Source organism: Rhopalosiphum maidis, chromosome 2 (assembly GCF_003676215.2).
Source record: "Rhopalosiphum maidis isolate BTI-1 chromosome 2, ASM367621v3, whole genome shotgun sequence".
In the NCBI taxonomy this organism is placed as follows: Eukaryota; Metazoa; Arthropoda; class Insecta; order Hemiptera; family Aphididae; genus Rhopalosiphum; species Rhopalosiphum maidis.
In genome coordinates, this window is record NC_040878.1 from 84,022,398 (window position 1) to 84,048,807 (window position 26,410).

General features: G+C 30.3%; 6 protein-coding genes across 10 annotated transcripts; 4 read left to right on the forward strand and 2 right to left on the reverse strand.

Moving 5' to 3' along the window:
* Window positions 1–1,504: 1,504 nt before the first annotated feature.
* On the reverse strand, window positions 1,505–6,286 carry LOC113552624. Its single transcript, XM_026955472.1, has 7 exons — window positions 6,269–6,286; window positions 5,455–5,739; window positions 3,525–3,625; window positions 3,115–3,265; window positions 2,976–3,011; window positions 1,822–1,875; window positions 1,505–1,666 (listed from the first exon to the last, which is right to left on the reverse strand). The coding sequence occupies exons 1-7, from the start codon at window positions 6,284–6,286 to the stop codon at window positions 1,505–1,507; spliced, it is 807 nt and encodes a 268-aa protein (XP_026811273.1).
* Window positions 6,287–6,662: 376 nt separating this feature from the next.
* LOC113554907 (exocyst complex component 6) lies at window positions 6,663–9,791 on the forward strand. Its single transcript, XM_026959001.1, has 2 exons — window positions 6,663–6,970; window positions 7,359–9,791. The coding sequence occupies exon 2, from the start codon at window positions 7,376–7,378 to the stop codon at window positions 9,665–9,667; it is 2,292 nt and encodes a 763-aa protein (XP_026814802.1). The 5' UTR covers window positions 6,663–6,970; window positions 7,359–7,375; the 3' UTR covers window positions 9,668–9,791.
* A 492-nt stretch (window positions 9,792–10,283) lies between these two features.
* Window positions 10,284–13,137, forward strand: LOC113554908 (conserved oligomeric Golgi complex subunit 4). The gene has a single exon (XM_026959002.1). The coding sequence runs from the start codon at window positions 10,483–10,485 to the stop codon at window positions 12,658–12,660; it is 2,178 nt and encodes a 725-aa protein (XP_026814803.1). The 5' UTR covers window positions 10,284–10,482; the 3' UTR covers window positions 12,661–13,137.
* Window positions 13,138–13,741: 604 nt separating this feature from the next.
* LOC113554909 lies at window positions 13,742–17,178 on the forward strand. 2 transcript variants are annotated; one of them, XM_026959003.1, is made up of 5 exons: window positions 13,742–14,366; window positions 14,734–15,092; window positions 15,439–15,633; window positions 15,737–15,871; window positions 15,947–16,436. In XM_026959003.1, the coding sequence occupies exons 2-5, from the start codon at window positions 14,763–14,765 to the stop codon at window positions 16,166–16,168; spliced, it is 882 nt and encodes a 293-aa protein (XP_026814804.1). In that variant the 5' UTR covers window positions 13,742–14,366; window positions 14,734–14,762; the 3' UTR covers window positions 16,169–16,436. The 2 variants fall into 2 exon arrangements, with proteins under 2 accessions (XP_026814804.1, XP_026814806.1); XM_026959005.1 differs by lacking the exon at window positions 13,742–14,366 and having other exon boundaries at window positions 14,763–15,092; window positions 15,947–17,178.
* Window positions 17,179–18,539: 1,361 nt separating this feature from the next.
* On the reverse strand, window positions 18,540–22,619 carry LOC113552869 (unconventional prefoldin RPB5 interactor-like protein). The gene is made up of 6 exons (XM_026955858.1): window positions 22,295–22,619; window positions 20,811–21,057; window positions 20,602–20,748; window positions 20,343–20,529; window positions 19,965–20,268; window positions 18,540–18,773 (listed from the first exon to the last, which is right to left on the reverse strand). Exons 1-6 carry the CDS (start codon window positions 22,358–22,360, stop codon window positions 18,645–18,647), a joined length of 1,080 nt encoding a protein of 359 aa, XP_026811659.1. The 5' UTR covers window positions 22,361–22,619; the 3' UTR covers window positions 18,540–18,644.
* Window positions 22,620–22,635: 16 nt separating this feature from the next.
* LOC113552870 (guanylate kinase) lies at window positions 22,636–26,257 on the forward strand. Of its 4 annotated transcripts, none has more exons than XM_026955859.1 (4): window positions 22,636–22,804; window positions 23,660–23,930; window positions 24,007–24,233; window positions 24,307–26,257. In XM_026955859.1, the coding sequence occupies exons 1-4, from the start codon at window positions 22,651–22,653 to the stop codon at window positions 24,414–24,416; spliced, it is 762 nt and encodes a 253-aa protein (XP_026811660.1). In that variant the 5' UTR covers window positions 22,636–22,650; the 3' UTR covers window positions 24,417–26,257. The 4 variants fall into 4 exon arrangements, with proteins under 4 accessions (XP_026811660.1, XP_026811663.1, XP_026811662.1 ...); XM_026955862.1 differs by having other exon boundaries at window positions 22,670–22,804; window positions 23,601–23,930; XM_026955861.1 differs by lacking the exon at window positions 22,636–22,804 and adding an exon at window positions 22,848–22,995.
* Window positions 26,258–26,410: the final 153 nt, after the last annotated feature.

The following is a 26,410-nucleotide window of genomic DNA, read 5'->3' on the forward strand; positions in this document are numbered from 1 at the left end:
TTGAGTTTTAATTTATTATGAAAAAACTAAAATTTCTAGTACCTGTAACCCATAACCCCCCCCTCCCTCGCAAAAAAAAATTCAGGTCTAAGTACGCCACTGATTAACACGCTTAAAAAGGTGGGCAAGAAGCAAGTGGATACTATTTTGCTGTATAGTAAATATCGAGTAGCTCGTTGTAATTGATATGTTAAATTCAATGGTACATCATATTGTATAATTTGTATACGAAAAACGATTAACGAAGACTGTCTGTCACCCTATATTACTAGACACTAAGTATATTTTATGATACCTACCTATATATTTTGATATTGCTATTAAAGTAATTAATTTAACTAGCAGTAATACGGTAAGTTAATAAGTTGATTCAGTTTTTGCTGAAAACATTACATTTATTTTACAATGATTTCATTAATCTAGACTTGGTGGAACCGAACCCCGTCCAGATTACCGATAGTCCAGATTAAACGAATTCAACTTTAAAACATTTGTAAATCAGTTTTAGATACAAAAAATAATTTAAATTAATGAAATTTTCTAAATTATATGTTGATTTTTATGAATTATAAAAACAACAATAAATAAATATGCATATACAATCAAAATTACAATTGGTTTAAAAAAGATTGAGAATTTTTTTGATTTGGTACTTCGCGCCGGTCCGGATAAACCAAATGTCTTATTTGAAATATGTATGCAGATAATATAATTTTTTGCAAGCGATTTGGTGGGTGGTATATTTTCCATTGAACATGCTACCCCGATGTATATTTGAGTGTGCGCCACTGGATATAAAACTATAAATAAGTAATATCTTAAAATAAATCTACATATTTTAAGAAGAATATCCTTACGTAAAGTAAAATTCATAGTTTATATAAAAGTTGTAAAGTATGTTAAACTTGTATAATAAATTAGTAATATAATAATAAGTAAACGCATTAAAAAATATATGTTTACTTTTAAAATAAGCTATATCTATGGGAAAAGAAAATAGTAAGTTAACTCAGAACTACAATGTTTAAATCAATGAATTTCTTAAGAGAGGTTTAGACACCCGATAGCCATGAAACATTGACGACTACACCCTCTATGGTTGTGTAACTACTGTAACTTGTCATTGTCATTGACGGAGAACAAATAATTATGTAAATGGTAAATCAATATATATATATATACTAAATGTATAATGATATATGATGTATTAATGAATAGTTAAAATATATCTCTTATTTCTGTCTAGTCGTAATACATATCATATAAAGACACTATATAAAATATACTAAATACCGAGTATTAAAAAAGGTATTCAAACTTCTGTCCTAATGTATTAAACCAATGTAATCAATATTTAACATAACCTATGCTATCCATTATCCAAATAGGTACTTAATTATCAATACCTAATATGTTCTTACATAATATAAATTATAATATTATGTATATCATATACAATATTTAATATTGTATCAAGCAATTGTATTCAAATTACACGAGAGAACTATTTTTTATCCACATATTTATTACAAGTATTTAAACATTTCAGTTGTGATATATGTAGTATTTTTTCCAATTTACTGACAATATATTTGTCGTTTTGAATAGGCTTCAAATCGTTTCGTATTTTTTCTAACTCCTTGAACAAATAATCGAACCGTTGGTCCTAAGTATAAAGTAAAATAGCAATATAAAATGTAATATGAGCATGCTATCATATTATGGTACTTAAACTCGAATTTCGATAATAACCATATAGTATATACATTAAGCGATCAATATTTAATAATCATAAATAAATCAATTTGAATAAATATTTACCAAATCATTTTTTCCGGGAAACTCAAGCTTGCCATTGTTTACAGAATATGGCCACTAAGTATGTACAAAAACATAAAAATGTATTATTAATTAGATGTATTTAATAATAATAATAAATTTATAGTAACATCACAAGTTTTACAATTATAAATACTATCTTGTAGCACCCCCGATAAACAAAGCTTGTGCTGGGAGAGCAGTTCTTAAGAATATAAAAGAGAACAATATAATTTGGTATAAATAAATAAATAGTATACAGTCGAAAATATAGGAATACAATGGATCATCCATTATTTTCATTTTAAAGTATCACGTTCAATAGAAATAAATTAATGTAAATGTAATACAAAATATAATAAGCAGAATTAATTAAACATTTTAGAAAACATAATAAATAAATGACATAAAATAAATTAATTTAAGCACAAGCTAAATCTAAATGTTTAATCCATTTTTTAAAAATAATTGAACTACTAAAATTATTTATATATTATAAGTTAAACATAATTTCAGACCCATACATAAAATACACTGTTTTGTCCATACCTTTTATACAATTTGGAAATAAGGAATTAAATAGGAATTAAGTGTTTATTATGTTTAAATAGCTAAATGTATATATATATTATATATTTAAATGTACTCATTACTCGGATATAGCCAATATAGGTACATAATCCATAAACTATTAATTATAATAGTTATTACTTATTACTTATTAATTATTATGTACCTATTATATAGACAGTAAATGTAAACAATATATACCTATCTACTTTATTATGTACATAATTTTACTGAAGAAAATTATTGTGTTATCAACATGAGATAGAAAATTGAAAATTTAATAATAATTATGTATTTAAATTATAATTATATGACTGTATTAATGTATTATTATGATACTCATTATAACTTGATAAATGGTTATGATTGTGTTATATTTATTTTATACTAAACTAATAATAACAAGACGTTAAAAAGAATTTATTGATTCTTGTACATATTTAGTATTTTTATTTATATAGGTAAATAAAAATAAGGTAATAATAGTAATATATAATATAAGTAAGTTAAAACTTATTTATAATTTAAAAATATACATCATTAAATTAATAAATCCTTATAAATTACAATATATATAAATAACTTACAGAAATATATTGTTCCATTAATAGATTTGCACGAATCTATAATAGGTAATAATAGGTACATTTATAAAAAACTCAATTATGCAGTATTAAATATTATAAATAAGATGTACGATATTCGTATTTTAAGTCAAAAACTTACTGTTTTCTTAAGTTCAGATTGTAGTTGATAGTTCATTTTTAACATGCACTCTACACGTTTCCTTAAAATCTCCACTTGTTGCTTTATGTTTTCAGTTTCATTTTTTTTTATTTTCTCTGAGATAGATTCTTTACTATTCGAATGGTTGGTTCTAAAAATTAGAGTTCGTATATGATATAAGTAATGAATCAAAACTAAATAGTAAATAACGTATGAAAAATCAGCTGTTTCGTGGATATTTATACTGTATATTATATTTTAAAATGGTTATTTAGTCACGAATAAAAAAACGATATTTAAAACTATATTTTAAATATAATTTTATTCACGAATAAAACTATAATTTAGTTTGAGTATAAATGTAATAAATAAATAATAATAATTAATATATAATTAAATTGTATACACACCGACAATATAATTGAGGTTTATTCATACTGCATTTGCTGCAACTATTGTTTTCATCGAGACATCGATCGGTAGAGCAATCATTCAACAGCGACGTACAGGCCTATAAGTACAGTGAAGTAGTATGTATAGGTAATAGGTATATACTATATATACATTTAAAAAATATGAATTTATTGTTATCCGCATTGCGTTTGTATTATATGTACGTCGACCGCTGTAGCAGTATAACTGTTATAATAGAATATAATATATAAATATATACATTATACACATTATATTATATAATATTTAAGGTCACAATCTATAGTATAATAAATAGAAGATTCTACCAGGTACGTCATTTAGGGGAGTAGGAGCGATCGTCCCCCTTCAAAATATCGCATTTTAACTATTAATTAATAAAAAAAAAAAACATTTTTTAAGTCTTAACTATTATGAAAAAGGTTAATCTTCCCCACAAAAAAATAGATAAATAAGCACCTTTTTACGTGCCTGCCTTCTACTGTAAACATAGTCTCAAAGTTTCAAGATCTCACTTTTCAACTTACACGAAAATGTGTCAATAACCGATTTTTTTAAATTTATATTTTTAATTATAATTTTGAATAATAGTTTCTTTATTATATAGAATCAAAATTATTACGATCCATAGTATTTATTAGTTTAACTTAAAATAATTAAAAATAATAACAACAACGTTTTTGTTTTAAAAATATAAGATGGCATATAATTAATATTTTGATAATATTATTACGTAAATGTTAAATTGTATTACCATATTGCCGTATTGGTAAGGGCTGACAAAACTGATAGAAAATTATATATGAGTATATGACAAAGATTAATCATTTTTCAGCGTACATATTATATAAAAAAATCTTTACATGGCACGCCCTGTACCACACATAATATAATTTGTATATGTATATAGGGTATAACAGCTGCGCATTGCGGAAAAATAATTTTCTGCTGTTCCGTTTTTCAGGACCAAATATTTGTATCTTAAATTCCTACATAATACATAGTATACACAGAACATAGCACGATTTTTATATTTATAAAAACATTATAAGCCATATATATTTTCAAATACTTTGATTTCTTTTTTTGATTTAATTATAGTTTTATATTTTATGGTAATAGCAACTCTTTTTTTCCAACAAAACAGTTTTTTTTTTACTAATAATTGTTAAGTATAGATATTTTTTTTTGAAAACTTTAATGTATCACCATTTTGCCAGATCATCTAAGCCGACATTTGAACAAATATAATTTCTGAGTTATTAATCCTTATGTATTAAAAAATATTATAATAGTCCATGCTATTTATAAGTTTAGAATTTTTTATTTAGAAGATATTATTTGGGGTTAATGATTATTTGTGCATTTTGAATATTACATTAATTAATAATAATCGATTAACATTTTAAAATTTGTAACTATTGTCTGAATATAATAAGTAATACAGCTAATCTAAAATATATTAAATATCTAATTTATTGTATTTTGTGCAAAACCAATATTCAGGAATCTTGAGTATATAAAGGCTTATAATGTTAAATATGTAGCTCAAAATTTGTTCGTTTGCATTTTTGAATTTAAATGTATTCAACATTTACAGAAAAATCATCTACTCAACAACTTTCATTAAAAAATGTTTTTAAAAAAAATCAGGGTTTTAATAAATACATTAAAGAATGATAAAAAGGGTGAGCAATGAGTGTACTTGGTGAATCACTCTTTTTAAGGGTGTGCGAAAGGGTGTTATAATCACATCGTTTTGTGTCATAGAGGGTTGAGCATTACTCACATAAAGGTTATTTTATATAGGGTTTTGTAGGGAAAATATTACGACTATTTATGTATCAATATTATAATATTAAGATTTTAGATATTTTAGATGTCTATATAAATATAAATGTTTTATACGGTTGAATCATGGTTGATAGTTGAGAGCTGGTGACAAGAATCGTCACTCCAACCAAAATATTCGGTCTTAGACGATTCTCCTCCGCTAGTGGGGCACTGCTGACAGCCATCACAATTGCTTGTCATGTTTTGTGTAGTTTTGGTTATCATTTGTGGCATTTTATTGTCTCTATAGTTATCGAACGACGCTTCCAATCGATCGAATATGAGCGTGGACATTAGATCTTTCCATTTCACACCATCCTGAGTGCTGTTCAACCTACAATTGCCTTCGTCTGGATTTTGCTACGTAAAATTAATGACCACAGTGGTACTCGTTGTATAATTTATAATATATAGCTTATACATATGATATACCTTTATTATAAATAGCGTATTATACTATTATGGAAATATGACAATTTTACATTAAAATTATCTATGAATGTGTTATATCATTGTGATACCACCATACACTCTGTATATAACCGCACAGGGCATAAATTATGATTTAGGAATACCTGACGATTGTGTATATGTAAACAAATATTTAAATATATAATACACTAAAATGTCAGATACTCAGATGTTAAATAGTATTGAACTCTGTAGTCATCTGTACAGAATATTTATCATTTAATACATAAAATATACCATGACTGAAATGCATCATAACTATTTTTAATTAATTTAATGATTATTAATTTAATTGCAAGCCGAAGAGGATAATGATAATAAACTTAGTAAAACGATATACATAAACGTCGGTATCAAACGGATTGTACAGGAAATATGCCTCTCGAGACGAATAGAATTAATTTGAAAGGGATCTTACCGGATTTTCATCGGCCATTATATTATACAGACCTCTACACGTTGTTTCGTTGTTTTATAATATGATTTTAGTATATTTATTTACGTCACGGTGTAATTATTATTATTATTTGTCTCGGTGTACGTACATAATTTTAACTTAAAGGTTTGGAATAAAAGAAAAATTTAAAAATATTTTAATAATCACTATGTAACATGTAATAGTTGATTTGTTTATTTTATGAAAAATAAAAAACGCGATTCCGTTGTCACACTAATTATTAATATTTTCTCGTTCGAATAACCCGCCGACGAAGGTTGGTCACACTGTACCGCGGCGTCTGCTTAGGTCGGCTCACTGTGTTTACATTCGATTTTTTCTCATCTAATATTTTAATCTTCACTTTTGGCTTTCTGCAGCAGCGCCAGCCAGCATATCTGCATATCGCGAAACGCTACCCTAGGCTCTCCTTCGTTATAGATATTAATATTGAATTCCGGTCGTCGACTCGTAGGCTCGTAGTGGAGACGTAGACCGTAGTCTGTTGCCGAACGACAGAACTGTGTCATATCTGAATTCATAGCGATTAATGAGTACAATTTTCCAATTTCTGTGTCATCAAGCACTTCCTTACCGGAAATAAAAGTCGTAAAGTTTACTCGCTGAATAAGTTCACCAGCCATTGAGATTGATGTCTCGTTCGTATCACGTATCTTTATAAATGTAAGTAACAAAATTAAATAATAAAAATAATATAGTTTATCAAATTTGTAGTTTGTAGCTTATAAGTAGTATTCCTGTTTTTTTTTTTTTTAATTTCATAGTTAGCAAAAATTATTTTTTATTTCGATTATTTTCATGACTAGAAATTATAAATATCTTGGTCTATAGTATATTTATACGTTAGCTGGCTTGATTTTTTTTTCCCGTAATAGTATTGTGTAGGAGTTATTTAGTATTTTTGGGGTGTCCAAAGGTGGGTTGACAATGTTTTGTACCAAGATGGGGGTCTTATATACAGTTAGGGCATACATATCCATTTTTAATTAATAGGAATAGGATTTTTGTAAGTTACAAAAAGAAACCAGTTATGTTTTTGTTTTTGTGCTAGCTTGTTGTGTAGAAAACATGCAGAACCAAGAGCATTTGCTACAAGAGATTGAGGGCATTGATGATTACTGGGGCCCAACATTCCGAGCCATATACGACCAAGATGACGACAGTCGCAAATTCATTGACACTTTGGACAACCGCATTAAGCAGTACGACAAAGAAATTGAACGTATGTGCAATTTCTATTACCAAGGATTTATAGATTCTATTAGAGAATTGCAGCAAGTAGAAAATCAAGCATCTAAATTGAAAAAACAAGTTGTTCAACTAAATTCAAATGTACAAACCATTGTTGCTGAAGTCACAAGTGCTGGTGAAGAGTTGGTTAAAGCTAGACAAGTGGAAAATAATATTCAAATGGCTATCAATAGCTTATCTTTATGTTTGCCTGCACTTTCTTCTTACAGTAAATTACAAAAACAAATGGCTGACAAACGCTATTATCCTGCCTTAAAAACCTTAGAACAACTTGAACAATTATATTTGCCACAAGTATCTCATTATAAATTTTTTAGACAAATGATAGAGAAAATTCCTAAGCTCAGAGAAAATATCAAAGAGTCATCCATGTCAGATTTAAATTGTTTTTTAGAAACCATACGAAAATTTTCTTCCAAAGTTGGTGAAGCTGCTATGAAACATAGTGTTGAACAACAAAACTTTGATTTTGGTTTAACTAAATTGAAGAAGAAAAAAGATTCACCAGAAGATAACTCTGACGATGAAGATTCATTGAGTGCACAAGACCTTATTGATTTTTCACCTGTTTATCGCTGTCTTCATATTTGTACTGTATTGTCTTCAAGAGACACCTTTGATGCTTATTACAGGCAACAAAGAAGAGAACAAGCACTTTTAACTCTACATCCTCCTAACAACATGCACGAATCTATTGCAAGCTATTGTTATTATTTACAATGCATTGTCGGATTTTTTGTTGTAGAAGATCATGTATTAAACACTGGTAATGGATTGTTGACAAGACCTTATTTAGAAGATTTGTGGAAAATGGCTTCTGATAAGGTAGTAAGCATAATGAGAACAAATACCGCGTACTGTACTGATGCAAATTTACTCTTAAGAATTAAAGATTTAATTATGGTTTTTTGCATAACTCTTAGAAGTTATGGATATCCTGTTAAGAACTATATGGAATTGTTACACGAAATACAAGAACATTACAATGAAATACTTATGCAAAAATGGGTTCAAGTGTTTCGGGATATTTTATATAGAGAAACTTTTTGTCATCTTGAGGTTGACAATCAAGATCAATACGATAATGTTGTTCGGACTTTTCCATATCAAGATGATCAATTAGAATCTTCTACATTTCCTAGAAAATTTCCATTTTCTTCAATGGTGCCTAGTGTTTATGACCAAGTAAAACAGTTTATATTTGCTTGTCTAAAGTTTTCAAATGACCTAAATTTTAGTGAAGGTGAAGTAGATGAAATGGTTCAAAAATCTACCAAATTACTATTATCTCGAACTTTTAGTGGATGTTTGTCTTCTGCATTTCACCAACCACGACTTGGGCTTTTACAAGTAATACAGATTATTGTTGACACTGGATATTTAGAAAAATCATCAAAATCAATTCAACAGTTTGTATCTGAAGCAACTGGGTCTACTGGTGGCACTGTTGGTGATGATGCAGGCATAACATTGGGTGTGGCTAGAAATGATGCTGAACATCACATGTATGATAAAATGAAATTAAAATTGAATGAATTTTTGGATTTAGAAGACTACGATTGGATGTTAGTCGAACCAACTGGTCAAGCTTCTTCGTTCGTTACTGATTTAATAAATTTCCTAAGAGTTGTTTTTAATGCGTTAAGAAATCTTACTGAAGAAGTATCTGTTCATGTATGTCAAGTAGCATTTGAACACATATCTAAATCTATATTAAATTTATTACTCAGTGATGATATTAAACAATTATCTATGGGTGCCTTAAATCAATTGAATTTAGATGTTATACAATGTGAACTGTTTGCTGCATCAGAACCTGTAGGAAAGACTGATGAACCAGATTTTTCTCAACATTTTGCACCGTTGAGACAACTTTTGGACTTACTCCTAAGCTGGGACTGGTCAACATATTTTCATGATTATGGTCAAGAAACATCAAAATATTCTCATGTTAAACCAACTACAGCCATTATTGTATTAGAAAAATTAAAAGAAGCTGATAAAAAAAGTGTATTTTCAGTATTAAAGAAAAGTGAAAGGGATAAAAAGAAATTATTAGAAACTGTTTTAAAACAGTTAAAGCAATTAGCAATAACTGTTCAACAATAGTGATTTACATTATATTTATGTATTTTAATACATTGTTTATAAACTATAGCTATTTAACCAAATACTTATTAAATTAAATCCACCGCCTAACATAAAGGTTTATAGCATATTTTAATTCTACTAAATTATAAAAGACATTTATAATGTAAATCTACTTAGTTAATACTATTTAATCATGTACATACCAATAAACATAATTTTAAAATATTTATTTAAGCTTCTTAAAATTATTTATTTATTTAATTATAGATGTTTATGTTTTTAAATTGTTAACTAAAATTTAGAAAATTTGTTTTTATTTTATTTGTGAAAATCTAAAGCCAGTTAGTTGTTTATTAAATACTATAATGTAAGGTTTCAAAGTATGTTGTCATTTTGAACTGAAATAATAGACATATATCATCTACACATTTATACATTTTTTGTTATTATTTTTACAAAACTTGAATATTGGTATTTTTTGTTTAAAATTCCGTTTTTCACCATTTATATGGTTGTATGTTCATGACATTTATAAATAGTAGATAAAATAATAATAATGGAAATTATTATTTACTATTTAATAAACCATTTTAATGTTTTATACAATTAAATTCTGGTTTAGTATTTAATAGGTTCTAAATTATATTTTTCATTAATTTGGTTAAAAATTGCCTACATTTAAACACAAAACTTACCAGACAATAAATATAAAGGTTTATCATTTTAGTATAAAAAATATAAAATAATTAGGTAATAAAATGGAAAGTATAATTGTATACTGTTACAACCTAAAATAGTTAAGTTTTTTCCACATTATAATTTTGTTAAAGGTTATGATGTCAAGTAACGAAGACTATATTACATTGGATGAAATAAACAATGCACTGGAGTTACTGGAGAAAGATGAAATTGCTTCAAGAAAACGTTTGGAAACATTTACCAATCAATGGCCCACTGTTATTAAGGAGGTTGACTCAGTTACAAAAAAATTTAGTTCCTTAACAGCAGTTAAAGAAAACTTATCTCAAATTCAAACTAGAATTCACGATTCTTCTAAACTAGCCGAGGACATATCGTCCAAAGTCCGACAGTTGGACAAAATACGTGGACGTGTATCAGAATGCCAAAAACGAGTTCAAGACTTATTAGATCTACAGTTATGTAGTGAAGGTGTTCAGATTGCGATGAAAAACGATGAATTAGAACAAGCCGCCGGACATATACATCGCTATCTGTCAATCGACCAAACGAAATTACAACGCACAGCAGACGACATGGCTCAAGACTGTTCAATGATCACCAGTGCTCTTAAACACTTGCAAGAAGCTTCAGAGCTCCTCCAGGACACAGTATCTAAAAGGTTCGAGCATGCGTCCTTAGTCCAAGACACGAATTCTATAGAAAGGTACTTTAAAATATTCCCATTACTTGGAATGCACGAAGTGGGTTTGGAAAAGTTTGTCGATTACTTGGGGCGGTTATTAAAAGTGTCGGCGGACAAAAATTTAAAAAACGTCATAGATACGCCATTGTCGAGCAACCGTGCTAGTGTTATTTTCGCGGACGGGCTGACGTTTATTTTCGAGGAAGTAGCCAAAACGATCGAGGTCCATCAGCCGTTAATCGAGACCCACTACGGTCCCGAGTACGTGTTGAAGTTCTTATCCCATTTGCAAGTGCACTGCGACACGTTCGGTGACATCCTGCTGCGGACGTTTCTCAAGACGCGCAAAATCAAAGAACTACTGAAGACCATGTGGGACGAATCGGACGCGAACACCGTGGCGAGGCCGGACTCCAAGGACATCGATCTGCTAGTGGAGGAGATCGTGATGATTCTGGCGCGGTACGATCTGTACGCGCAGTTCGTGTGCAAGCGAACGGTGAACGCGGACGGCGTGGAACCGAAAACGCGGACCGCCAAAATGATGTTGGACAACAGCCGGCTGTGCTGTTGCATACAGGAGATGATGGGCAAATACCTGGAGCTGGAGAGGTACTACATGGAGGAGAGCATCAGAAAAGCTGTGTTGATGGACACGATCGAGGGCGACGGCGGGGACGCTGCGCTCACGTCGAGCATGGTGGACGACGTGTTCTTCATCGTGCGCAAGTGCGTGATGCGCTCGCTGCGGTCTGGCAGCCTGGACGTGCTGTGCGCCGTCATCAACAACGCGGTCAACGCCCTGGAAACGGACCTGTGCGCGGTGTTCGCGCAGGTGCTGAGCGCCGGTTATCCGGGTTCCGGTTACTTCAACCGGTTCACGCCCGACCTGGACAAGGTGCGGCGGACGTTCCTGGCGGCGCTGAACAGCACCGAGGTGGCGGTCGAGTACTCCAAGTCGCTGTCGCAAACGTTCCGGGACGAGGTGCCGGCCAGGCTGCGCGGATGTCACGCGGAGAAGCTGGACAGTTGCCTGCAGGACTTTGGCCGGGTTAACGCGTCCCTGGTGGCCGCCAACCGGACCGGGTTCAGGCAGCTGCAGAGTTCGCTGGTCGAGCCCAAAACGCTGGCGTGGATGGAACCGTTCTACGAGCAGAACTTCACGCTCGACGAACCGGAATTCGCGCAGACGGTGGCCGACAACCCGTTCGTGGTGGCGCTGGTGCGGAACATCGACGGCACGCTGGCCGAGTTCCGCGCCCGGCTGACGCCCAACAACTACGACATGCTGGTGGTGGCCGTGGCCGCGGAGACGGCCGCGCAGCTGGAGCGGGCCGTGATGAAGACCGAATTCAACCGGCTGGGCGGCATGGCACTGGATAAGGTGGTCCGGACGCTCATCAACTACTTCGGCGGGGCCAGCGCGTGGCCGGTCCGCGAGAAATTCGCCCGTCTGGTGCAGGTCACCACCGTGCTCAACTTGGAACGGGCATCAGATCTAAACGAGTTCTCCAACCCGGACAGCGGCATGCGGTTCTCGTGGAAGCTGACGCCCGATTGCATACGTCAGATACTCAAGCTCCGAGCGGACTTCCGGGAAGACGACATACGGAAAGTCCAACTGTAAGACCGTGCAGTCCGGCGGCCGACTTTGCAAGCGAACCCATCACCGTAATACTGTACGATTTCTTTCCGATGTGGCGTCATATCGTCGTTTTGGCTGACGTGTGTTTTATTTTCAGACCCGTGAGTAATTAAAATAAAAAAAAAAAAAATTATATACCTACTTACGTTATATTCGAAGCCTACGTTAAATTTAATCTCGTATTTAATATACTGACATACTACAGTGTTAAGTATATACTATATTATGTGTCTGTCGGCCCTGTAACGCCGATTAGGGGTTTTTATTTTTTTTACCTCAATTAGTATAGTTGGGTAGTACCTATAGTTAGGTTCCATACATTATAAGTAATGCCATCGTATTATTATTGTATAAAATACCCACTTTTTATTGCAGATGTACTAGTAATATTGTTATTGGACTTAAAATAAGCACTATTTATACCTACTTATTTTATGTTGCGTGTATTTGAAAATTACATTATACCTATATAATATATAATTGTTATAATTTTATTTTTCAAAATTTTTTTTTTTTTGTTATCGCACACTTTGTTATGTTTTAATAATTATTATGTGATTTATTTTTATTGATTTAAAAATAAATAGTCAATACTTCTAGTACTTAACGATTGTAATTTATTTTTCGATACAATCAATACTTTCCATTTCTTATTATTTTAAATAAATATATGTTATTTAGGTTTTATACTCGATTAACGACTTACTTAGGTAGTAAAAATAAAATTATTTATTAGTTTTATTATCAGTTGAAAATAAAAATGCTACTAAAAAAACAATGTAGTGATAATTACTATTTACAAAACAATAATGTCAATGTAAATGATATTAATGATATAATTTTCATGGTAAATACTGAAGTTTTCATTATATTTTACACTGGCCTTAAATAACAATATGCTTGTTTTTAGTTTGTCGTTCTAAAAATCGATTATAAATTTACTGTATTTTACGCAAGTATAAATACGAGACATTAAATGTCCATGTATAATAATAAAAAAAAAAAAACTTATAAAATAATTCACGGGAGTATTTTAATTTTGAAAAAGTAAATATTATTTTTTAATTAAAAATGTACAAACACTACAAACTTTAGATTTCGATTAATACGAGTTCATCGTTTGAAACAATTGTATGTTATATACAAATGCATTAGATTTTAAATAACTTAGAAGAATTAATACGATCCAATTAGTCGTTTGAAAAAAATATCGACCTCAAATAAAAAAAATATGTTTGTCGTCGTGTTTGTGTTGTTTTTTTTAAATAGACGACATCTCACTGTCGCGTGGGCTTTATCTATTCGCATTCTCCCCAGAGAAATTTATAATTCAAAAGGTTCGGTCGTTGAACTAACAACCCCTTCCATTATTACTTTAAGCGAAATGCTTTTCAGTGATGTACAATTTCCCATTAGTCAGTTTATGTGTGCATCGTCATGTGCAACCCTTTCCGCATAAACGACACTGACGCCGCGCTGGTGTTCGGCTCATTTGACTGACAGTGGCAAAATGCTGCAGCCGCCGTATGTACTTACCTATTAACCTACCCATAAAATATATTATACGTATTACACTACACGCCTCGGGGAACAATGTATAAATGTGTACATTCTCTGACACAGAACAGATCGTTGTTATCGTTGTTGTATAAGACACCGCTACGCATTTAAGCGTTCTTCTTTTTACCGTAAGCGTTATACCTATTATATTGTATTAATAATATATTTTGTATTTCGTGTGCATGGTAGGTACGTAGATACACAATAGTTAACAGGTTAAGTTCGCGAGATAACGAGTCGCACACATCCGTTATTATATTTATATAGTCGTTTATTATTGTATGTATTTAAGTTTATTTGTTATTATTGTTATTGTTTTCGAATTTTTTTACGTAGCTTTTTTTTCTCGCATGACGCGTGTTTTTATGCTGGAAGAGTTTTGTTTTGATTTTTATCGTCTTGCCGAAACTTTTTAATCTCAGTATATAATGTTACATTATACAAAATAATGACGGGAATATTATACTGGACGATGGACGGTGTGATGTATGACAGGTGGTATATCAGGTGTCTGCTGAACAGTGATGCAGCGGGGCCCAGCCCAATTGAGTTCCGTGTCAGACCTGTACGTTAGCGACGAAATATCGGTGCTGCTTGAAGAGATCCACGACTTGGAACCGAAGGGCAACATCGCTCCCATCGACGACGAACAGGAGTTCGAGATCAACGGCAGTCAGACGGGCGGCTCTTGGTTGGAAGTCACCAACAGTATGGCGGGCACACCGGGATCGTGGGATTCGCACGCAAACTATAAACATCAGGAGGCGTCTAGGGCCAGATATAACGGAGTGGTGTTGCATTATGACAAAAGGCCAATGAAGACGCCGTCGGGCGTCATCCGAGTTCTACTGCTGGTGAGTCTCACTTTATTCTGCTTGAGTTAGGTCGAGATGTCTGAGAAGTCCGGACCCATTTTTTTACGACTAGACAAAAAAGTTCTTATTAACATGTTTTTCGAGTTGGACAAAAATTCTGAAAGTATAAATTATAAATCAAATTAACGAATTTAAATCAATCAAAACGTATATTTAATTTTCTTCTACATTGTTCTTCGTCTACACGATTTACCTTTAACCTATACCTACAAGTATTATTGTTCTTAAAAAAAATATATCTGATAGTATAAAAAAAAATGAGTTCGAATCTTTCATACTCCGAGAATCGTAACACATACTCTAATCGTGACGTGTCTTTTTCCAGGTCACCTGTGTCTTGTGCATGTTTTGCCTGTGCTTTGCCGGCACTTCCCGGTTAGCATTGTTCATGTTGCCCATGCTTAATCGGATACGGTTCATACTGTTTGTCACATTATTCAACTTTCTAGTCACTGGAGCTATACTATTTTTGGACGTCACGCACACCGTGTACCTATTTCCGTTCAATTGGGGAAAATTGGTAAGCACAAAGCTGAGAGAGCACGTGGCAGCGCGTATACTAGGCTAGTAATAACATTGTGTTCATGACTTCAACTTAGTGTTTGTTTATTTTATTCCACCAGAATGTACTATTCTATGTCATGATGACCATATTGTGTCTCACGAGCTCCTCGCTGGTCCTTCATCAAGTATATTCATTTCACGAGTTTTACACATGGGTACCGCGTGCTACGCGTCATCAATTGCTCGCTGCTGCAGTAAGTAATTTAAAATCGTACTATTGAAACCTAACATTATTAACATATTTGTGTGATATTTTCAACCCTAACCAGGTTTTAGGTTATTTATGTGCACTGGAAACGTTGTTGCTGGCCTTGCTGAGTCGCTGTGATGGTTTGGGCGGTCTACATTACCGCCAAGTCAAAGATGATAATATGACAAGTCCACCCAATACACTGGCTCTGCGTCAAAGAGTTCCACCACCACCCACAGTTGTATATTCACCATCGCCGTCTCCTTCATTTTGTTTACGATCCATCAATCCCAAATCATAATCATCATTAGTTTACAATATTACACTTATGAAACAGATATTTCACCCAGAAACTTATAAAAGTTGCGACTAAAAACTACTGTACTTTCTACAAGTTTTAATATAATATATACACAGTATGTATTGTGGTTTTATATGTGGAATTCAATTGCGACCAATTTAAAGTATTATTAAGTAAAAAAAAGCTCCCCCAAAATACTTCATATATTTTTGTACTGAAATATCTTCTACTAGTTTTTTTTTAATATTAATGTATTTTCAGATTTTTACATATTTTAATTTGCACATATTTGTTATTAATTAATATAAACAAAATTCTTGGGTTTATCAAACAGTATCTACTATTTGACCAAATTAATATTTTTTAGATATTTGGTTTTCATTAAACGTGTGTATTTTTACATTCTATTTACTTTCCATGTATTCTCATCTTAAATATATTTATTTATATTGTTAAAGTATAAGTTTTCTTATTATTGGCCGTCCATTTAAAATAGATAATTGTGCGCTTTACACAGCTACTGAATAAAAGCTGTAGTGCTTTACAACATCTAAGGTTATTTGTATGCCTAAATCATTAAAAATTAAAAAAAAATTCAATATTATTATTTATTATAATATACTCTCTAACAAAACTTTTGCATTTAGACTTTGCTAGTCATGTATTCAAAAAATGTAATATCTTATCTGAAAAAAATATATGAAAACTTATTTTTATCTTAATTATTTTTAAAAAGGCTTAAGTGTGTTAACAAGCTTATATATGCATACTCATTATCAATTTTATCAAGTATTTTAATTGAACCCTAATGATCAAACTACCAAATTAAATAGAAGTCATCTTATTACAACGGGAAAAATTAATGTAATTAAACCAAATTCAATGTAATCTTGTTACTTACTAGAAACCAAAGTTCCCGAAATTTTGTCATATCATTGTATAGCTAAAATATTATGTGGTCTGAAATATACTAGTTAAAACAAATATAGGTTTTACTGTTCATATTTTAATATGCATTACACGTTTTTATTTTTATTATCATTTAATTATATAATTATTGACATAGCTGATACTTCATTGTTTTTAAATGTTTAACTAATTACTAATAGTGTGGTTTAATGATGTATAGGGACAAATGTTAGTTGGTGCTTACCGTCTTATATATTATCAGTTCACTGTTGTCACTTTATACTTTTGCTCAACAATTTGTGGCAAAAGCATAGTATGTTTACTACAAATGTAACCCTGTATTACCATAATCGTTAATCTACAGTATTAGGTTGTAAAGTACAAAATTATTGTAACATATTAGTTATATCACTAATATAATAGCCCTGTTTACAATGCATGTGACATAAATTGAAAAAAAAGAAGTTTAATTGTAATAATTATCATTATTTATTAGAAACTATTATATTTAGTACAACATTTTTACATAAAATATATTTAACGGGTGTATAATCTGAGCATAATATTGATTGTAAGCAATGCCCTTGCCCTTGTTATATTTATATCTAATATACATAATACATATGGGATATTGAAAATGAACCCATCCGTTTATTATTTTTTGTCAAAATGTTTTATATAATAGTGTTTATAAGCTATTCATCTTTTTTTTTTCAACTAAAATTATTCAAAAAATTGTAATTAATAAAATTTCTGTAACTGAATGTGATTAATTTTCATATTTTAAGTGATAGATTAATTTTTTTAGGTATACACTAGTGTTACCGTCCTTAGAATTAATTGTGTAATAATGAAAATATATTTATCAAAGTATTTTTATATGATGGTTACTATAATATATTATTGAAGGTACAATCTAATTGTCGTACATTTAAGTGATGGTTGGTTGTGAAGGAAATTGTATGTTGAATGGGTATTAATAATAATTAATTAATTGATGCAGTTTATAAAAAATATAACTTTCATCTGAATGTAAATTATATTTAAGTTAAATAGCTACATTCTTGACTTAAGACAAGTCATATTCCATATTATAATTAATTATATAATAATGCTCTTTATGTTAAAACTATGATTAGTTTTAAGTTTTACCATGTTAACCATTCCTTTTCAGATCTTGTTAATTTGGCACATTATTTTATTTTCACATAATTAATCAAAATTGTATTTTGTGGGAAATCTTTTTTTCAAACTGATAAAATTCTTGCTATGATTTTTTTTTTTTATATTAAAATATCAACACTAAATATTTAAATAAGAACTTTGAAAATAATAAAAATAAATGTTTATTTCATGTATTTTAAAAAAAAAACATCACAATTTTTAATGATTATTATATAATATGAAAAATTGGTTTTTAATTTATACACTTAATAATATAATTTAAATATTTATCATTTATATACAAATATATTATGATGTATACAATAGCTTTATTAGCTGCTTAAATTAACCAAATAAAAAACAATATATATGTATACACATCTGATATTTAATTTTATTGTTCCTACCTATTTCTTCGGTTGGATTTAAATCTACTAACGGGTCTTGTATTTTCTTCTTGATCATCAGTTTCATTATCCAGACATGTGTCAGAAACTCTTTCCACAATGTCATCTATTTCCGTAACAATTAACTAAAATGACAAAATGTACACAATTTATGAGTATTAATATTATGTTTAATTTTATATATACTAGTGGGATGCTGAAGTAGCAACTTTTTGTGTTCAGGAAAAAGTGAAATCATAACAAAACATTTTAAGATATTAGTATTTGATAATTTAGTTTGCTCAACCGAGCCCATTATAAAATGTATCATGTTATATTATGTATTATTTTGTAAATAAATAATAATAATGTGATACATTAAGGGTATTATCAAAATTAAGGTAAGAATATTATTTAGAGCATCACACAGGCTTTTATTGGTATTATAATTTTAAAGTGTGTTATAAGCATGGCTCAGAAGTTATAAGACTAAAAAGTTTATTTTTAGCGTTTTAATATGCACCTAATACTACTAAAATATGTGCAAAAAATAGCACTAAAAATTAATATATAAATATGTAAAATAAAATGTTCAACATTTTTTGAATATAGCAGTAGATAATTAGTTAAGCTCTGGAATATAAAAAGAATGACTCCGATAATTGCAGTACAATGTTTCTAACAAACATTTTAAAAATAACCGAATTATTGAAAAAAATTGTCTGATGTTTTCGGTGATAATATCTAATAATGTACCTACTATTTTAGAATCACAATACATGTTTTTATTTGCTTATTTGTATACTTTGTAGGAGTTGAGTTGCTTATTTCCTGTATTATACCATATAAAAAAATATGTCAATAAATAGCACTTAAAACTCTAAATTAGCGAAACAGCACTAGAAACAGTAAATATACATAAATCAACAAAATAAAAATTCAGAGTACAATATCAGAAAGTGTGAAACAAACTTGTATAATACTTTCAATGTTCTTAGGATTACCGAAAAAATATGCATTTGCATGAAATTTCGAGCCCTGATTATTAGCAATTTAAAATTGTAATATTTTGCATAAGTAGTTATAACTCACTTTAAAATTTCAATTAAATATGCAACAAAAAACCTAAGATAATATTTTAACTAACTGCCCAGAATAACAAAAACCACATATGTCATGTAAAATTTTCTTAAGAAATTATGTATGTAAGAATTTGATTTATCACACAATTAAGTATGTATATTTTCTTATTTTTACTGTAGAACTATTTGGGCCTTTGAATAAGTTTTAATATTTAAAATATTGAATAAAATAATGTAAAATATAATTATACACACGTTTGGACTTTTAGATTCAGTTGTGGTTTCTTCTCTTCGACGAATGAAATGTTCACCAGGCCTTGGTACAAATTCTTTAATTTGAACATCGTTATTAAATGATACTTGTTTTTTATTATTTTTTTTTAAGGTTCTAGTAGTTTCAGGTATATCATTGGTGAAAACAATTTCTATTTTACTATCTTCATCTTCATCTTCATCTTCATCTTCATCATCATCATCATCATCATCGTCATCATCTTCTTCTTCATCATCATAGTCATCATCGTCATCCTCGTCACAATTTTCACTACCACTGTCTTCCCTATAACAAGTTATAATTAAATATTCAAGAATTACCTATTTAATTATTAACATAAAAAATAAATTAATACAAACCCATTCATAAGTGTATAATGTACTTTAGATGCAATAAACAATGTTGGTCTATTCAATCCACTGAGTTTGTCATCAAACCCTACCGATTTGAATTCATCTAATATTTTTTGACGTTGCTCTAATTCCTGTTGCTGTTTTTCTTCAGCTAAACGTTTTTTATATTCTTTTACCTTCTGTTTATGGATTTCTGGAGTATAAATACATATATATATAATTAATATTGATATAACAAATGTATTTTTACCAGACAATACTTTACCATTCCAAGCTGCCTCTTCTGCTTCATCATAAGGTTCATTTATTTCTACTAATTTTTCTGGAACATCAACAACTTCCTGTCTAGCACAAATATTATCTACGAATAGTTCTTTTTCTTTTCTTAAATTTTCAAGCATATCATCACACCCTAATAACATTATTAACTTAAATAAAATTGTTTTTTTTTTTTATTTTATAAACAAAACATACTATTGATTTGCCTTTTGCAGGCAGCTCTAGCATCATAAGCACTCTGTTTAGTAAAAACTTCATTGTATCTAATAAATACTTCATTAGTGTTACATAGTTGTGCACGTACAAACACTTTTGGTCCAAGTGGCATCAATATTGGAACAGACAATTGTTTGGGAAATTCTTCCAAGCATGTATGTAATTCTTCATATTCCTTTTTGAAATTTTTCCATTTTTGCTCTAATGAAGAATTTAATTCTAATGCCTAAACAAATAATTAAAAATTTCAGTGGTGTGGTTTTTATTTTTTCTAAAATGTTTCATAATCATTAAAAACATTAAAATACTATTATATGTATTATTTAATCATTGAACTTTGTTTATAAGATATAAAATGATAATTACTACTTGAAATGAACCTTTGTAAATAAGTTCATTTTCCCAATGACTTTTTATGAGATGGCTACATAATAATGTTTATATTAAATATGGAATAGTACAAAGAATCTATTTAGAATACAAAGTTATAGATATAGTTAGATAACATATTAATTTAAAATAAATATAGTTATTATAGTTTAATAATAATACACCAATTAAAATTCTATTTATATTTTATTGTAGGCAAGTATCAATTAGTATTTTATTAAAATATGATAAAAAACATTTATTATTAGTAAAACGATAGATATAAAACTTACTTCACAAAATCAATCAAATGTTTCAGTATAAATGTGAAATTAAACAAATTAAAATTGATAATTAAAACTATTATGTTGAATAATTCTAAAGATTAAACATTTTTTTTATATTTATTTTTATATCAATAAATGAAGTCCAATATTAAATTAAAATACATTTCAATTTTAACGTAAGGACATTTTATAATACTTTTGAAGCTCTCTGGCTATGTATTTAGATTTGATTTTAGGTTTCATAAAAATATACTTATTACATACAATTAAAACTTAGGACTAAAATAATTGTATGTTATCATCATAAGACTTTTTTTATAGCTTAATTTATTATAAACAATTTATAGTTGGATATAACCTGATAATATAATCATTTGTCGAATCCAAATATGTGTGTAAATGGAAAATAACCCTTTCTTCTACTAATAACCTTGATGTAAAACTGAAATTTGATATGAATTCAAATGAGTACAACTCAATTTATCATACACGATAGTAGTATAATAATAAACCTATAAGAAAATTGTTGTGATATTTTACAGTTAATGAGTCAAACGTGAGCTCATTGTGAGGTAGCCAATATTATGTAATATAAATCTATAATAACAAGAAATTAACCAGCAATAACCGTTGTTATTATATCATAAGTTGTAATTATTTCATTATAAAAATATTATTAGTGGCATGAAAATGGGGGAGGGGGCCTGGAGAATTTTCTAACATTCCTAAAATTTCAGTATTTCAGCTACGCCACTGAATTATATTTATAATATATTACGCGTAACTAGTTTTCGGACCACTGCTCACCTCCGCGTTGAATTTCTGCACCAGGGGGACGGCGTGCAGCTGCTGTTCGGATGACGGCGACGTCATGGCGCACTGGACTTCTGACGACGAATTCGTGTGGACGGTCTTAAGGTGATTTTTTGTTGTCTCGACGTACAGACGATCACGACTGTGACTTCGGCACTGTTGGAGCGAACGACTACACTCGTACTAGTTGTAGTGAAGCTGCAGCAGCACTAAAGCTAGCGGTGTGCAGCTGCAGCTGCTCGTGAGAAGAAACGCAGCACACACGTGAGTCGTGACCGATAAGGCGACGAGTCGTGTGGACACTGATAAGTCGATAAGTGATAACGGAAAACGGCTAAGCGCCATGCGCGATGGCGCCAATCGTGTCAGACCGGGCGGTCGGAGGGAAGCGCATCGTATTTCTGATTTCGCAGTTCGCCCGCCCCCGTCGAATTCCCAAGTACTGCGACGGCGATTTCGTTTCGCTGTCCGGCCCAGTTTTCCGTCTACCGACTTATTGCACAGGTAACTTCGCCAATCGTCATTCATTTTTCATCTTTTCGATCTAATATCGCAACACGCACTCGGCCACCTACGACGACAACAACAACATACAACAGCCATAAATAGTGTTGAGTGTTGATCGATTCTGCGATTATAAATAATAAATAATAATATTATGTTTTGGCGGACCCCACTAATGACGATCATGGGAGGTGAGGATTACGACAGGTAGACGAGCGCGGAACCAATGAACCTGCGCGGTCACTGGTCAGTCGCGTCGCACGGTACGGTGGCGTGTACCGATTTGTCTGTGTATGTTGTTTACCGCAGCCGCTCTGCTTATAACGATTTTCACTCGTTCCCAAAATCCCAAGTGCGGACTGTCTTGTCGTCTTGTACAGTAATTTCGCAAATTCGTCGCTTCCTCGTGCGTGTTAATTGCGTCACCGATTTCGTTTATTACCGCGAAGTTGAACGCGACTCAACCGTGGTACCTGCTTTGGTGGCTTGGTAGTAGCGACGTTTATTTATCGGTGCTGCAGATAGTGCACGTCCGTGCGGAATGTTCCCGTAACTACTAATTTTGTACTTTTGTGGTTTCATACGACCGCGTGGTTTTCGAGAGTACGGGCTTCTTTCTACTCTTTGTCTTCAGTCATTTTGTTTATTTTTTAATTCGATTTTGCCGAGGACACCTACAAACAACTAGCATCCGATATTATATCAATTATCAATAGACAATAATAATAATATCGATTCCCGCGCGCATTTATCTTATCCAGCTTTTCAATTTTCAAAGCCTTATTTGTGTTTGCAGAACTCGTCTCGCACAGTTTTCCTCAAGTGTTACCGTGTGATCATATTGTACTATATTAGGTGTCGCGACGAAAATGGTACGACAAAACTCGAGGCTATTGGTGGTCTGCGGTCCGTCTGGCTCCGGTAAGTCGACGCTGCTACGCAAGCTGTTCGACGAGTACCCCGACAGGTTTGGCTTCTCGGTATCGCACACCACCCGATCTCCTAGGCGTTTCGAGGTAGATGGCCAACACTATCATTTCACCACCAAAGACGAAATGCAAGCATCTATCGATCGTGGAGATTTCCTCGAGCATGCCATCTTCTCCAATAACATGTATGGCACCAGGTAAGATCAGCTTCTTTATGTATTTTTCAGTGCGTCTTCATTATTTGTGTTTTAATTTTTAATGTTGTCTTATTAGCCTTAAAGCGGTACAAAATGTTCAAAAGTCTGGAAAGATATGTGTTCTCGATATTGACATGCAAGGAGTCATTCAAATCAAAAAGATTACTTCTCTTAAACCAGTCAGTGTATTTGTCAAACCTCCCAGTATTGGTGAACTTGAAATACGATTGCGCAGACGAAATTCAGAGTCTGAGGATAATTTACGAGCTAGATTGAATGTCGCACAACAGGAAATTAACTACGGTCAGTACATTTAAACCTTTGATAAATTACTGTACATATTTAACTCAACATAACTGTTCTACATTTTTTCTAGGAGAAACGCCTGGCAACTTTGATTGTATTATAATAAATGAGTCTTTAGATAAAGCATACAATGCTTTCAAAGAATTTGTTTTAAAATCTTTCGAAAACATAGAAAATTAAGTATACAGTTAAATAGTACCTAAAGTATTCAGTATTCAAAACTCAGTCAGTAGATTTTAGTTATTTTATTTGTATAATGTTTTTGTTAACTTTATAGAATATTGTTAAAAAACATTCTAGAATAATGTTAAACCTCCTTATGTTAAAATTAATTTTTAAATATTAATGGTTTTTCAATTGATATTGAGTAGAGTAAAATAATTTAATTTAGTTAATAACTAGAAAACACAAATACGAATTCAATATACCTTTATACATATAATACATACATACTTTCATAGTGTATTAACTATCATGAAAATTTAAAAAAATATTTATTTAGAACTTCCATATTTTTACTATTGATCTATACTATCTTTTATTTTGAAATTTTAATTGATTTTATCGATGTTTATAATTTTAGTGATACAAATAGACTAATGTGATTATTGGTTGCCTTTATTATTTTCTAAGAAAAAGACATCATAATACTTCTAATGCTCTATGTATATATATTTTTATTTAATTTTGTATTTAAAAGAAATTTGACTGATATAATTCAGAGGAACTAAATTAATAGTAAAGACCTTATAAAGTCTAGAATCCATATTCATTCATAAACAACTTATGGTCTCAATTTTGTACAATCTATAATTATTAATTACTATCCCTAGTATCATATCCACATTTAATTAAAATGTCAAAACTTCTTTTTATTTATTCCAATTTTAAGTTCTTTTAATTTTCTAACACAATTAATCTGTTTACTTCTTCACTTACATATCATGATTTACACACTACACAACATACATTTACTACCCAACTATTTTATGTTGTGCCAAATAAAGTTTTTTTTTATTAATTAAATCAAAATTATAATACTTTTATTGAAATACAATAAAAAAAGTTGCAATGATTAAATGTTTTTAGTTCAACTCAAATTTAAGTTGATTATTTTATCATAAGATAATATATTTCAAACAATACAAGATTAAATTAAACATAAAAATATGATTTCTTGTTCAAAATAGAAAGACTAAAAGAATCTAAATGTAATACTTCTTGTTGGTTATATCTGATATAAGAATGAGACTGGTATGATATAATATTTTTGTATACAATGTGTGTTAATAATATGATATTTTAACTGATGTGAAGAATACCTTTTTGAGATCCAATTAACTAATAAAATGATAATTGCATTTGTCTTTATGGTTTCTTATTATATGGTTTCCAAAAGTAAAAGGTTTGTCTAAAATTTATGTTCTTATAGATATACATACTGTTGGCTTCGTTTTTGTATGGTTACTTTATTGAATATATATATATATATACATGTTAATGAATAAAATAGATATGTAGTTGTTTACTACAATATAGTATTAAGATTTTAAATTGTAAAAAAAAAACTAGATGATAAATATTTTATTAAAAAGATAATATTGCTTACCAAAATGTACATTATTTTTTATTTTTTTTTTTTTTAGTATACACTTTTCTTTAATTAATGTGAAGTTAAAGATATTGTATCATTTTTTAAATAATATTATACAGTATGAAACTAAATTTTCAAGAAAATAATGTCTTCTAGTTATTTTTAATTGAACTATTTTAACTCGCATCATTATTTTTAAGTTAAAACAAAAGCGCTAATGTAAATGTTATATTTAGTTTATAACCCAACAATCATGTATACCACAACAATACCTGTGTCTAATATTAAATATAGTGCGTCATGGTGATGTTTAAACCATGCTATTAACTATTTAAGTAGACTAGTATTAATTACGATTGTCAATATACCTATATTTAATTTATTTTTTTACCTCAATTATACGCAGATTAAGTTAATCTAAAATATATATTTTATTGTTTATTGCTATTAAAAATACAATTTTTTTGTTGTATATTTTAGTTATTCATAATTTATATGTATATTAATCTCTTACTATTCATATTTTATTGTTTCAGACAACATACAAAATAGTAATTTTAATCAAATTGTTGAGAACCAT